Consider the following 15,403-nt stretch of genomic DNA (forward strand, 5'->3'; position numbering starts at 1 on the left):
AGCTTATTCTACAAAAATAATTTCATCCACTGTTTAAGAAAACAAAACCCTTGCATTATCTCCCTAACTTACTAAGATTTTAAAACCGAACTGTGCAAAGTTGGTTGGTGGGAAGTGAAAAAGGACGTGGAATCGAAGCCTTGCTGGCTTCTGGCAGAGTCGTCTGGACGCTACGGGTCTCCTCTTACAGTTGCTCTCGAGCTCAGCACCACCACGGCTGATCTCTGACGAACTTATCAGGACACAAAGAACTACAGAAGAAATTTGTTAACTTAATATTTTGAGTCAAAGGGCCATCCATCTCTACAAATAGTGAAGAATCGCTCTAAATAATTAATAATTTTCTACGTGAAAATTATAATGCTAGATTTTTTCCCCCTACAATTTTATAAAATCCTCCTTTTCCTGAAACGCTGCTGCCTTTCTGGTTAAGGGTGTGAAGTCGGGCCCCGCACTTCCCAGCCCTCAGTCTCCACCACGTTCACCCCCTGTGGCTGACTTCTCGCCGTCTCTCCAAGCCCAGGACTTTCAGGAAGCCTTCCCTGTTGGCACCCTCTCCACGTTCTGCATTTGTTCTCCAGATATTACTCATTTCTCCCATGTTGTATTGACTTCTCTGGTATTTTTTACCCCCCTGCGATTTGTGTGTGTGCATATGCATACGTGTGTGTATGTGTATGTGTGCATACATGTGTGTGCATGCGTGTGTATGCATGTGTGTGCATGTGTGTGCATGTGTGTATGTGCATGTGTGTATGTATGTGTATGCACTGTGTGCATACATGCATGCATACACATGCATGTATGCATGTGTGTACGTGTGTGCATGCATGCGTGTGTATACATGCATGTATGCGTGTGTGTATATGTGCATGTGTGTATGCATGTGTATATGTACATGCATGTGTACACATGTGTGTATGCATGCGTGTGTATGCATGTATGTGTGCATGTGTATACATGCGTGCGTACACATGTGTGTGCATGCGTGTGTGCGCATGGGCACATGTCCTCTTTCAGACTGAGGCTCCCCTACGAGCATAGCCTGCACGAAACATTACTCACGTGTGCATCCCCAGAACTCGGCACACGCTTCACACCCACTGGGCGTCAGTCAACATTCCCAGTGTAAGTGAATAGGCGTATGCAAATACAGTGGTAACTGGACCCTGAGTGAGAGACAGTCCTGCATCTGAGACAAACAGGGGACACAGACTAGAACAGTTCTTCGGGCTGACGCAACCTGATGGTGCAGGTGTGACAGAACTTGAAGTCAAAGGGGGCTGGGCAAGGCGGAGCAGGTTGGCTCACACGCGGGAAGGCCGAGCCAGGGCCGAGGAGTCCTCACCAACAGCTGGAGGGTACAGAGAGAGAAGGCGCACTCAGGGTTGTACGCAGCCGCCACCTGCCCGGGCGCCCGCGAGCCCGCCCTCGGGGGTGCGGGGGAGGGCAGCGTGCCCTTCGGCCGAGGGGGGCCGCACGCGCCAGCCATTCGGGGCGCGCTGGGCCCCGCGCCACACTGCCCTCCGCGCGGGCTCCCCTCACGCGTGCCCCGAGGCGTCCGCCGGCTGCGAACGGGTCCGCCCTTGCCCGCACGCTCCGCTCCACCCTCCCGCACCCGATGGCTCAACACCGCCCGTCCTTGTGGTCTCAGCGCCCCGCGTCGGCTTGGGTCCTCCTCCTCGTGCTCAAGAACCGCTCTCTGCGCCCTTGCGTCCTCCTCCCACTTTCGCCTCCGGGCAGCGGCGCCCCTCTGAGCCGGACAGACAGCATCTCCCGGTCCTCCCGCCCCCGCGGGGCCTTCCCAGCTCCTTACGTCAAGTACGTGAAAACACAAGTACCCGTCGCAAGCGCCCGCCTCGACGGCTTCCCATCTCCCTTCTCCCTCTGCTCTTTTTTTTTTTTAAGATTTTATTTATTTATTTATTTGAGAGAGAGAGAGACTGAGAGAGAGAGCACATGAGAGGGGGGAGGGTCAGAGGGAGAAGCAGGCTCCTCACCGAGCAGGGAGCCCAATGTGGGACTCGATCCCGGGACTCCAGGATCGTGACCCGAGCCGAAGGCAGTCGCTTAACCAACTGAGCCACCCAGGCGCCCTATTCTTTTTTAACTTTTTTAAAAAAAAATATTTATTTGAGAGAGAGAAGTGAGCAAGTGGGGGGAGGAGCAGAGGGAGAGAGAGAATCCTGAAGCAGACTCCCCACTGAGTGGAGAGCCTGACATGGGGCCAGGATCCTGAGATCATGTCCTGAGCAGAAATGAAGAGTAGACCACTTAACCAGCTGAGCCACCCAGGCGCCCTCCCTCTCCTCTTTTCCTTCCCCCCTTTCTGTACTTGTGCAGGGAGGGTCCTTGCCTGGGACACGGTTACATATCCCGGGATCCAGGACGGGCTCTAGAGTCGGCCGCCACCCTGCTCTTCCCGGCGTCACACCCGCCCTTCCAGGTCGGGCTCCCTTCCCGGGACCGGCCCGGCCTTGACGTGCACTCTGGCTTCCGAGGGCCGAGCTCCGCTGTCCGGACTCGCGCTGACCGTCGGTCCCCGAGAGGCTGGGCCCCGCGGCCCGAGCCCAGCGCGCGCTCCCCGCCGCGCGGCAAACACGCACTCCCGTGGGGGGCGCGCGCGGGGGCGCGGACACGGCTCTCGGGCGGCCGGGCCGAGCAGGAGGGGCTGCAGGGGCGTCCGCCACGACGCGCGCGCGGCGGGGCTGGCGGGGCTGGGGGGGGCTGGGGGCGCCGGGCGGGGCGGGGCTGGGGGGGCTGGGGGGGCTGGGGGGGTCTGGGGGCGCCGGGCGGGGCCCCGGGTTCCACGCAGCGCCACACAAACGAGCCTGGAACGCGCGCCGCCCCGCAGGGTTCCGGGCGGGCGGGCGGCTACGACCCCCCGCGCACGCGGCGCCCCCGAGCAGCAGCCGCGCCGCCCGCCGGAGCCGCGCCAGCCGGCCGGGGCCCGCCCCGACGCCCGGGCCCCGTCATGCTGGTCACCGTGTACTGCGTGCGGAGGGACCTGTCCGAGGCCACCTTCTCCCTCCAGGTCAGCCCGGACCTGCGGCTGCACGACTTCCGCGGGCTCTGCGCGCTCGAGTGCGGCGTGCCCGCCGACGAGATCCAGCTCCTGTTCCTGGAGCGGCTGCTGGCCGACGACGGCCGCTCCCTGGGCGCCTACGGCCTGCGAGACGGCGACGTGGCGCTGCTGCTGCAGAAGGACGGCGCGGGGCCTCGGCCGCCCGCACGGGGCGCCGGCCTGCGGCGCCCCGACGGCCCGGCCTCCGGGGGGCAGGGGCCCGCGCGAGGCCGGCGCAGCCCGGCCCCGACGCGCAGCACGCTGCTGGCCACGGCCCCCGCCCCGGCGCTGCCCCAGGGGCGCAAGCAGCCCCCGGCCGAGGCCCCGCTCGGCGGCGGCCTCGAGACCCTCCCGCAGGCCCTCCCGCGGCAGCAGACGGACAGGGCGCTGCGCGCGCCGGAGCGGCTGCGTCTCGGGGCCGCCGACCCCTTCGATCTGGAGGCCCAGGCCAGAATAGAGGAAGAAATCCGGCGGCAGAACATTGAGGAGAACATGAGCATCGCGATGGAAGAGGCTCCGGAGAGCTTCGGGCAGGTGACCATGCTCTACATCAACTGCAAGGTGAACGGACACCCTCTGAAGGCCTTCGTGGACTCCGGGGCCCAGATGACCATTGTGAGCCAAGCTTGTGCCGGGAGATGTAACATCATACGGCTGCTGGACCGCCGCTGGGCTGGCATCGCCAAAGGGGTGGGCACGCAGAGGATTATTGGCCGGGTCCATCTGGCCCAGATGCAGATCGAAGGCGACTTCCTCCAGTGCTCCTTCTCTGTCCTGGAGGAGCAGCCCATGGACATGCTTCTAGGGCTGGACATGCTCAGGAGGCACCAGTGCTGCATCGACCTGAAGAAAAACGTGCTGGTGATCGGCACCACGGGCACGCAGACGCGCTTTCTGCCGGAGGGGGAGTTACCCCCGTGTGCCAAGCTGGTGTGCGGTGCCGGGCAAGAAGGCTCTCCAGACAAGGAAGCAGCGGATACCATTAAGCATTCGGGCAGGGACTCAGGACGGAAAAAGCGCTGAAATGGGTTATGAGTACGCCACCACCTTGGGGAAGCCTCAGGTCCGGGGAGATCCTAAGACATGAGCCCACTGGCGATGTAATCATTAAAAACATCAGTGACAACCAAACCCGGCTTGGGGACTGCCTTCTGGGATCCGTCACTTGCTTGATCTTGGCCCCTCCCCCATTTCCCTTACCCAAAGATCACCAAGCCTCATCCCAGGAAGGCTCTGGAGGCTGCAGGTGATTTCCAGGTAACCCATGAAAGGAAACCTTTCGAGGCCCTGTCCCATCAGATTACAGGGTGGGGTGGCTTGTCCAAACCAGACGGTATTTTGCAGATTCCCTAGAAAAAGCCATCACTGCAGACCCTACCAAACATCTACACAAAACGATTTCAAATCAGCACTAACAATAATTTATATTAAGAGAAATATGCTTATCTTCCCACCAGATTTTGTTTTCTTTGGGAGAGTTCTGAGAAATGGTGAGTCGGTTACACTCCAGTTGATTAATACTTACAAATATCTGTTTGGGACAGTATAAAGGCCGATTATTTCCTCATATTTCATGTCTTCCCTTCCACTGGACTCCCCTAGAGTCATGCTCGCTGCAATCTGCCCCTGCAGGCCATTTTTGCCACATTTGAGAAAATGGATTTTTCTTCAGGAAGTCTGAAATAATGTCCTCTTTCCCCTGCATTCAAAGAAACCCTGGTCATAAAACAAGGGCCAGCAAGCAGACTTTTTTTTTTTTTTTTTAAATTATGGTGCATCTTGGAAGCCTAGTGGTTGTGACGGTGGGGCCAGTGGGGGGGTAGGAGCAGGCCATGGTCCAGATCCCTAATACTCATTTCAGCTACAGCATCTTTTTTTTTTTTTTTTAAACAACAACAAACCTCTGCTCTATATATTAGACTGCTACAGAATATTGTGGGAACAGAGGGTTTCCCTATTAAAGTAACATTTGAAAACCTCTGAATGAGAAGACGTCTGAGCCCTCATTCAGCAATATGATCCATTCGAACAACCCACGCTGCGTTACTCCTGGAAGATCCGGGACCCATTACAATCTGTGGCTAAAACCCCTGACACAATGGGTCCAGGTGCCTGAGGCCATTAGACTCAGAATGTTTCAGGGCAGTAACCCATCAAGATGGATATGAGAAAGAGGGTGCATTCAAAGTCAAGAAACACACGTTCTGATTCTAGCTCTGTATTACTTGGGCAAATCAGGTCACATTTTACACAACTCTGATTTCTCGTCTGTAAATTACGTTGGAGGGGAGAGCCATTTTCAGGTACCAAGACTATGTTACGATCGAGGGCATCCTTTCAGTTATTCTCTTTTCCCAACAAAATCTAAAGCCACTCAAAGCATTCCCTAAAGGCTACAGGGGAAAAAAAAAAAAAAAAAAAGTCCTTCCCTACCATCACCTTTCCCTACCATGCCTTTCTTGGTCTGCTTCTCTTTTTTATTTTATTTTATTTTATTTATTTGAGAGAGAGAGAGAGCACAAGAGGGGGTAGGGTCAGAGGGAGAAGAAGACTCCCTGCTGAGCAGGGAGCCCGATGCGGGACTCGATCCTGGGACTCCGGGATCATGACCCGAGCTGAAGGCAGTCACTTAACCAACTGAGCCACCCAGGTGCCCTCCTGGTCTGCTTCGTGGTGAGACTAACCATCTTATTTCTCTAGCATCACCTCTCACCCTCCAGCCACCATTACTTTACCTCTCATGTTCTTCTTCCTTATAGTAGTGCTCCCATGATCACAAGCCCCAACCTTGTCTACATTCACAGCAAGGCTTATTACACTCACTAAACTGCTAAAAATGAGCAATGGACAGCCTCTTTTCTACTTTTGCTTCTAAGTACTCAGCAAACAGTAACTAACAAAATGAAGGAAGAAATCCAGAGTAAAGCCAGGGATAAGCCATTTAATGTCTGTCACTAGATGAAAACAGACCCGACAGATACAAGGATTCCTTCACAGATAAAAACATGCATGTTCCTCAGCAGTTTCTACCAGACTCTGTTTCCAGGCCCATTTATGGAAAATGCACGTCTGATGTGCATATGCCATATGGGACTACTTGATATAAAAGTTTGATATAGAGCCGATCAGGATAGCTAACCCGTAAAAGCCAATCTAAAAAATCATCAGGTCTTTAAACTGAAAGATGATCTGTACCATCGCAAATCCAAACATACACACCCTCCCTTCTCAGAGGAACATCCCTCCTAAAATAGCTACGGTGGTTCAGGACCAGTCTCAAGAATAATTCCTTGTTTCTGGTTTTGAGCTAAACTCTATTATTCCATAACTTCCAATAAACTTTGTCTTCACTCTTCCTTCTTCCAAGAACATATTTAATTAATGTAATTTCTCTGGCATGAAATAATCCTTTTAATATATGAAATCAATGTCACTTGAGTATTCTCTTTTGTAAGCTCTCACCGGATTATTTAACTATTTCTCATAGCGTAAATTTGGAGTCATCTAAAAATTTCTGTCATGTTCCTTTGGACATATTCCAGCTTCTAAAAATATTACTTGAGTAAATGGGTTGGTAAATTAAAAATACTTTTATTGAACTGAAAAGTGACAATCTCAAAGAAAAATCAATAAACAGAGTGAATTAATTAAGCGATGTCCTTCCTGATTAATTTTTAACATCACTGTCTTTCAAATCAGAAAGTATTTTAAAAATTAGTTTCATGGATTTAAATCTTGACTCAATCCTGTGTACACTTGAATAGATCCTAATCAATTAAATTTTAAGTGGATTAGTTTTAAGAAAAGGTAACATCTTTTGCATGCCTATCATGTAAATTAGGTGCTATGCAAAGTACCTTGCATTATTACTGCCATTAATCCTCAGAAAAAACCCTCAAAATGGTCACCATTAATCTCATTTAACAGATGAGAAATTCAAGGCTCAGAATGACGAAACATTCAAAGACCCAAAGCTCCGTGTTTTTAAAACTTTTTCTTGACGACAATCTACATTTTAGATTGTGACCCAGTTTCACATCACACACACACACACACACACACACAAACCAGTCTGTATCTCTGAAACAAAAAGATCCTTGAAATAACATGAAATGTTTTATCCGTTCCCAGTCTATTACTTTGAAAAATTATATTTTTATTACTTAAGAAAATATATTAGACGTGTCCCACTCATTGTATCCCACCAACATATCCTGACCCACATTTGGAAAAACCTGACTCACCAGATCACTGAGTTGAGGTCTTTCTGATTTCAAATGACAAGTTCTCTCCACTATTCAACCTTCCTTATGTGTCACAGTTGAGTCCTAGCTACCAGTAAAAAGTGTTAGAAAATGTCGCTGATCGGATTCTTGCTACAGTATGTGACTAAACCGTGTACAGAAGTTTTCATAAAATGGGTGAGACTTCAGTGTTCAGGACCCTCCTTTGCTGAAATGAATGCCAATAAACAGCCCCACTGCTCTGTAAGTAAAACAAAAACCAAAACCTATAGAAATTACCTAAATGCTGCAAGTAAAAAGGACCCCAGAGAAGCGGCCAGCAGGGCACACACATCCGTTATTTATTGAACACCTATGAACCGAGCACTGAGCCAAGTTGTTACAAGCGGGGAAATGAGTAGGTTACAGTTCCAGACCGGAAGGTGAGCACAGCCTGGTAGGGCAGGGGAAAGACTTGTAACCAACTCAGGATGAAAAGGGTGCACATGGAATTAGTAATATGTTGGTGCAAACGAAGGAAGGGATTTTAATTTGGGGTTATTGTTAAAGGAAAAAACAAGCCAGTAAAATGCACTTTCAATATGTCTACAATGACCGTCACTGATGCCGGATGACAAAACGTTCTCTCCTCCTAAAGTTCAGGTTTCTAATATAGAACTTATAATATCTACTGTTGGGCATTATCTACTATTGGGAATTTGCTACCTGGAAGATGATGAACAAATCTTCATTTTCTCTCTACCCATTAGTAATCGGGATAAAGCATACCACATGATGACACTGACCTAATGCTGTTAAAGATAATAAGCCCTTAAGAAAATCCATTAATCCCTTGGTTTCTCCTAATGTCCATTTAAATGCCCATCTTACATGAAAGGAAATCACTACTGTTGATAAGCATGCATTTCAAGACTGCGGTAATGCATTCTGCCACAGTTAAACCAGAAGACCCATGTTCGAGATTTGTAGAACATACAGTCTCAACTTCTTTCTTACAATACCAGGTCATAAAGTTTCTCTTGTTCCTAGGGGAAAACCCACTCCCCCCCAGAGAAAAAAGAAATGGAGGTCTCCATATATGAATTCACTTTCATTGTAGGGACTAAATGTAGTTGTTTTTTTTTTTAGTTTATTTGAGAGAGAGCACTAGTGGGGCGGGGGTGGGGGCAGAGGGAGAAGGAGAAGCAGACTCCCCACTCAGTGGGGAGCCAGATGCAGGACTTGATCCCAGGACCCTGTGATCATGACCTCAGCTGAAGGCAGACACAGCCAACTGAGCCACCCAGGCGCTCTTAAACGGTGCCTTTTTAAGAGAACACTGCATTTATTTCAGAGGGCCATTGCTGACATCCAACGTTCCATAAAGAAAAATGTGAGTGAATGGTGGGAGAGTGATCTGGGATTCACACCAGGGGGAGACCGCTGGGGAAGATATTATTCAGTGCTAACATTCATAGCGGTTCTTTGAGGTTAACAAGAGCCTCGAAAACCAAAGAGGAACAAAGGTAAAGTAAGGGTAGAGAAGGAAGAGGGGATTAAAAAAAATCCGAAAAATCTATGTTACTTTTAAAACTAATTCTCTCTTGGTTTAACTGCTGTTTCATAAGGTGGGTGGGGCCTGGGCTGAGATTAAGGATTAGCTCTTAGGGCCACAATACCTCATCCATCCTTGGCAAGTTATCCAAAATGAAAATGTTTTCACATCCCAGCCTGAGTCCAACATGCTTTTGAACCCGGGCTTGTTTGCATGTCTGGGTCCACCTGTTAGAATCTCAGAATTTCTAAGAGTCTGTGATCAGAAAAATGGGGTCTGCCATCCTGCTGTGCTTTTTTTCATGGATCCATTTAACAGGCTGTGGAGATGAGCCCGCCTGTGGTGGTTTTGTCTCTTATTACCACACTGAATGTTTTCTGATGGTTTCTTTCTTCTTCTTCTTCTTTTTGAAGAAAGACTTTTATGATGAATCCAGCTTTTCTATTTCTAATCAGTAAGGCTTATTTTATGAAATCATTAGAAAAATCATAAGATAATTTCCTGCTGTGTTGAAGTCCATGCGAGACAACATGAGCTCTACTCCAGGTGCGAGCGAAGTGTCTATTTTCCTACTGTTAATTGATATAGTGATGCTGTATCCCAATAAAATAGACACTGATTACCAACATAAGCATATCCCGGGTAAAATAATCACTTAATGCCATCAAATCCTTACCCTACAACATCAATCACTATTCTACAATCTTCCTCTCCTAGCACTTCACTACAAGGAGCTTGACATGGAGAGGAAAATTAATTTAAGGTTTCATTAATTCACATAGTCCCCCTTCAAACCCATGTCATGTCTAGGGATTTAATTAGTCTATCTGTCAGAAAGTATCAATGTTTCCCATTCATCGATGTCACTAAAAATTCAGTATTTTTTTTTCAAGAGTCCAGTCACTGTCCTCTGTCATGCAGAGAGACAAAGAAAAAATAAGTTGCCGTCACAGCCTTTAAAAGTTAGAGGAGCTAGAAAAAAATGCCAAGTAAATGGTTGCAAAATAATACTGAACTCTGTGCTGAATCATGAAATACAGAATATGAGTTCAGGGGATGATCTCCTGTATCCTGAGATGCTAACAACATCAGGACAGGCTCTCTTGGGCAAAATTTTATTGAGCACCTACTATATGCCCGGCGCTATTCAGGTGCTGGATTTGCAGCAACGATTTTCTGGTGCTCAGCGGTACTCTGATCTGTAGCCGGCCAAACGGGAGAATCTGTCCCCTCCTTAAAGATGGGCCATTCAGGGTTGTTTTGAGGTGACCCAGCTAACCAGGCCAGCTTGCCTGTGGCAGATTCTCAGGGTAAACTTCAAGGCCAAGTGTGTGGTCTGTTTCTGCCTTGACCCACGGTGACACCGAGCTCAATTTCCTTCCTATTACGGGCTTAGTCTTGGAGCGGGGTTTGACAACTGTAAACAAATACTTCTCTCACAAGCTAATGAAAAGGCGTAGGGCTCACACAATGCATGAACAACCAGCAACGCGGGCAGAAGAAGTTAACTATCGAGATGAGTCAATTTAATGGAACATTTGTCACAAACTTAAAGTCCAGGGAATGGGAGCTGGAGTTCTCATGGCCAATGAGACACCAACCAGATGGCACTTATATAAATGTTTGCGGACTCTGAAAACCTGGAATGGGGCCCAAATTACCAACAAAAATCTAGTAAGTGTTGGGGATTTCTGAAGTGATAATAATCCTGTTCATAATCATCTTTTGCATTTGGTATTTTATATGAGGCCAACAGTACCTGCTCAAAAAATATAGATTTAAAGAATGAATAAATGGAAAAGCCCCACACTTATTAACAAGCTGATGTAGAGGCTCCCTGCTCGGCGGGGCGTCTGCTTCTCCCTCTCCTGCTCCCCCCTCTCGTGCTCACTCTCTCTCTCTCTCAAATAAATAAATAAAATCTTAAAAAAAAAACACACAAAAAAACCAAGCTGATGTAGAGAAAGTGTGACTTTGTATTTAATTTTTTATATAAAAATATTTAAGTATAATTGGATTATATAGAGACAGATTATCTTTGTATAATTAGAATAAATAAATATGTTCTGGGTTAATAACATGGTTGATATTTACATACACAGATTTAAATGTAAGTGATCCGAGAAATCAGTCCTGAAGGTGCTTTTAGTCTGGTAAACTTGCTAACTACTCCACTCTAAGGACAATTTAACTAGCGTTTGCAGGGGCCTCGTCACTCCTGCCCTCAGTCCTGGGCAAACCAGAACAGTCACCCTACAGATGTTGGAAGTGGGTCTTTGATTTAAGGCACATGAACACACTGCAGGAACCTCCAGACAAGCCGCAGACTTAACAGGCCTGAAGGATCGACTTATTGAAACACGTTCCTCAAATATGTCTGGACTGGAGAGTTAATCATTTTAAAAATCATAGAAAGTCACCACTTAAAAGAAGTACTAAAGAATTTAGTGAAAGAACCCTATATTTTTTTTTCAAGAAAATCCAGAAGTTGACAAAGCTGCTTTAATTGTCAAGACTTCCTAGAAGTGGTATGTATTTATACTATACAATATGGAAATGAAATGAGTGGAAATTGATGTCAGAAAATGGGAGCACGGGGTCCTCAAAATAAATATTTCAAATAACGATGAACTAGGATTATCCTGAAAAAGCACCAATAAAACAAAATTATGCCAGTGTTTACACTTAGGATGGATTGAATTCAAGTCTCAAAGTAAATCCCAGGTTTTGCACTTTAAGGGGCTCTCTGAACAGAAGAGCAGAAACTTCATAAAGGAACCCAAACGAAGAACGATGTCACCTCCGCATTTGGAATTGCCACGGAGCTAGGAGAAGGGCAAGATGCAAGGAAGAGACCGGGAGGTAGGTCTGCCCGCGGGGAAGCAGCAGAAGACAAGCGGGTTTCTGATAACAAGTTGCGCTTACGGACGACAAAGGATGCCCGCAAGCAGCAGCTCAGCTGAGTATCTGGTCGAGGAGTGCAAGAAACACGGGAGGACCCCGAAGCGGCAGAAAGCCCGACAGAGCTGGGGGCTGGGAGGCAAGGCGGCCTGACAGTAACGTTGCCATGGAAGCCGAGGTCTGAGAAGGTTCTAAGGGAAAGGGGTCAACCACTAACGTACCACATAATGTGAAGAAAGGCAAAATGGCCAAGTGAGACTTTGACCTTCGCCACCAGAAGGACAATAAAGCCAGAGTGGCTTTCAGAGAATTGAGGGAGAGAAGTGGAAGACTTCAGGGCAGCCAGAAACATGTACACAAGGCAACTTTTCTTATCCATCGAGCCAGTTCTTCAATCCACCGTTTCATAACCTTCCTTCTGGCCTATCTCCTCCACAATGCAGAAGGAACCGATAGTAAGAAAAACTATCTATAAATATACTGGAGCCAGGGCTCCAAGCGTTCGTTGTTCTACCAGAAACAACTGCAGACGTTAAACCAACAGACGGGCAGTTAGAGCAAAACAGAAGCAAAGGCATTCTGCGTTCAATCACCGCCAACTGCCGCCCCTCGGGATCCAGAGCCGGGACTGACAGAGACCCATCTCACGGCTAATCCACAAGCTCTCGGAGTTTCTGTCTCATCTGGCAAGGTCTCCACTGTGAGAGCCTCGTTATGGAACGACTCTTAAGTGTCTGGCCTCAAAGTCTCTTCATTAATGCAAGAAACCAAAACAGCACTTGCTCTTTTTCTCTAAGTGTTCAGTAACGAAGTTGTATGAAAAAATGCAAAAACCTTGGACGCCTGGGTGGCTCAGTTGGTTAAGCGACTGCCTTCAGCTCAGGTCATGGTCCTGGAGTCCCGGGATCGAGTCCCACATCGGGCTCCCTGCTCGGCAGGGAGTCTGCTTCTCCCTCTGACCCTCCCCCCTCTCATGCTCTCTGTCTCTCATTCTCTCTCTCTCAAATAAATAAATAAAATCTTAAAAAAAAAAAAGAAAACTATAAAAAAAAAAATGCAAAAACCTGTCCAGGCCCCCAACTCTTCACAGGGATTCAAGTTAAATTGCTTTTCACAAGCCATTTCGCAAAAACTCCAAAAGAACAGTGGAAAATATGCTGTTTGAAGTTTTATTTTTCGGAAGACATTCTAAACATCTTTCGAGTTGTGGCTGATACTCTAAAGGCACATGTGGAACTTTCAAATCCCCATCAGCACTGTCACTTTCGACGGCTCTGTGAAGGTCTGAAGCATCCGGCAACCACCTGAACAGTCTGGTAGGAAGTTCAGAGAAGAGGCGAACGGTTCGGCATCCTTTAACTGAAATGCCAGGAAGACTAAGTGAAGGTGACCGGTCAGATGAAATGCGTTACGTTCATTAACAGATGGCCAAAATGATTTACTAGTACGTAGCTATGGTAAATCTGCTATATCTTTGATAGTGATTAAGAAGCACTGACTTATTTCAGTCTCCCAAGACACAGATGAATCATCTTGTACACATTTGTGAGAAGACGAACAGCTTCCTGGATTCCATATGTAGAAGAGCCTTCAGTGAAAACCCGTGGGTATTGTAGGGAGGCAAAGAAAGAAACCATGCTTAGCGTTAGAAGCCAACTGAAGCAAATGTTTCCTGAAGAACAGTGGGTCCCACACTGCAGAGAGGTTAGGAAGAGGGCTGAGAATTTGTGGCTTGATTTGGCAAGATGGAGGTGGTCGTTGGCAGGAACGACGTTGTGGGTGCGGTGGAGACAGAAAGGTTAGTCTGAGGAGGCCGAGGGGTCTGCTGGAGGGAAGGAGATGGGGAGAGCTAGGACGAACAGCTGTCTCAGGACAGAATTCTTCCAGGGAAGCTGAAACATACCTTCGTAGATGAAGGGGCCATGAGAGCATCTGTCTTACTGCGCAAGTTACTGAGTATATGTACATGTTGACGGGAATAATCCAGTGGGAGGAAGAAAGTGAAGAAATGGCGAGAACAAGGAAACCTCAAGAAACACAGTTCTTGTGTGTGAGGGAGCGATGGGGCCTTCGGAGCAAGAATTCACGGCTCGTGGCTGGAAGTCAGGCAGAACACAGAGATGCAGACACGGGCTCGCAGAGCTGATGGTGGGAAGACAGCTAGTTAGCTCCACCTTCTATTCTCACAGGGACGTAAGGGCCAAGAGCACCCGCGAAGCGTGAGCGGAGGGTATGGAGGCCCAAAGACTGAGGGAATCAGAGTCATTCTGGAGCAAGAAAGACTGGACTGAGTCGGAAAGGGGACTGAATTTCAGACCAGTCCGGGCGGCCCACTTAAGATTCCAGTGTCAGTATTTTATTATTTTTTTTTATTATGTTCAGTTAGCTGCTGTGTAGTACATCATTAGTTTTTGATGTAGTGTTCAGTGATTCATTGGCTGCGTACCACACCCGGGATGCGTCACAGCACGTGCCCTCCTCAATACCCACCACCCTGTTACCCCCTCCCCCACCCTCCTTCCCTCTGAAACCCCCGGATTGTCAGTTTCAGTATTTTAAATAAAACTAGCTCTGCTGGGGCTCTACCCTCCGTGGGAAAAACGGGGGCTGAGGATCGCACCAGAATGCACCCAACTCTGAGGCTCTCACTGTAGCTTCAGGTGTCCATCTATCAGGGGAAGCTTTCACAGATGGATAAACCATGCATCCACTTAATTCACCACCACCAATCCCCGCCCTCAGCGCCCAAAGCAGTTTTAGGCTGAAAACAGGCTGCGTGCGAGCCAGGCAAAGTGAACAGAAGCTGCGCCTGCTATTTCCTCCGGCCTTAGACGTACTAATAAGCAGTGGAACAGGGTGCTGATTAAAGCCAGGAAAAGGAACAGCCCGCACAGGGTGATCCAGAAGTGAAAAATCAGCTGATTTATGGGAACCACGGTCATTAACTCTCATAATCATTACACAGAAGTGGATGCCCAGTAGCTGGGGGGGGGGGGAGTTTGGGTATTCAGGTATCCCCAGAATGGTATTGAAGAGCATCTCACTACCATAAAATGAGAAAAATTAATTTTAATTTTAATTGTATTGACCATAAGGCCTCCAACGTGAACTGAGAATTAGTTGACAAGGACAGGGCAATTATTAAAGGCAATATATCAAATTCTACTCAGATGATCAGTGGGGTGCTCCAGGCACTGCTGTTCGTGACCTTTCTAGTTGACACTTTCATTAATGATGTCTAAGAGGAGAGCCAGCATGGGAATGGATTTTCAGAAATGATTCTACCACAGGAGTTATTCCAAATGCAAGCTTCCAACATCACAGGAATAACTTGAGTAGAAATGAATACAAAGGTTCTTGGGAAGATGTAAAATTCAAGATAGGCAATTAGACAGTGAGATAACACAGATAGATGGGTAAAGTTCTAGGTGAAAATCTTAAATAGTAGGATGGGGACAGTAGCAGACCATGCCACCCCCCCAAATCTGCCACTTTGACATCCCAATTATTTTGAGTTAAAGTTGCTTAAGAGACGAACCATGAGAGACTATGGACTCTGAGAAACAAACTGAGGGTTCTAGAGGGGAGGGGGGTGGGGGGATGGGTTAGCCTGGTGATGGGTATTAAAGAGGGCATGTTCTGCATGGAGCACTGGGTGTT

General features: G+C 48.0%; 2 protein-coding genes across 3 annotated transcripts in view; one reads left to right on the forward strand and one right to left on the reverse strand.

The window, feature by feature from the left end:
- Positions 1–15,403, reverse strand: part of PDGFD (platelet derived growth factor D) — a 221,751-nt gene that overhangs the window by 106,779 nt on the left and 99,569 nt on the right. The window lies entirely within an intron of this gene.
- On the forward strand, positions 2,975–4,191 carry DDI1 (DNA damage inducible 1 homolog 1). The gene has a single exon (XM_035008817.1). The coding sequence runs from the start codon at positions 2,975–2,977 to the stop codon at positions 4,085–4,087; it is 1,113 nt and encodes a 370-aa protein (XP_034864708.1). The 3' UTR covers positions 4,088–4,191.

This window comes from Mirounga leonina, unplaced genomic scaffold (assembly GCF_011800145.1).
Source record: "Mirounga leonina isolate KUSES-001 unplaced genomic scaffold, KU_Mleo_1.0 Mir_153, whole genome shotgun sequence".
Taxonomy (NCBI): domain Eukaryota; kingdom Metazoa; phylum Chordata; class Mammalia; order Carnivora; family Phocidae; genus Mirounga; species Mirounga leonina.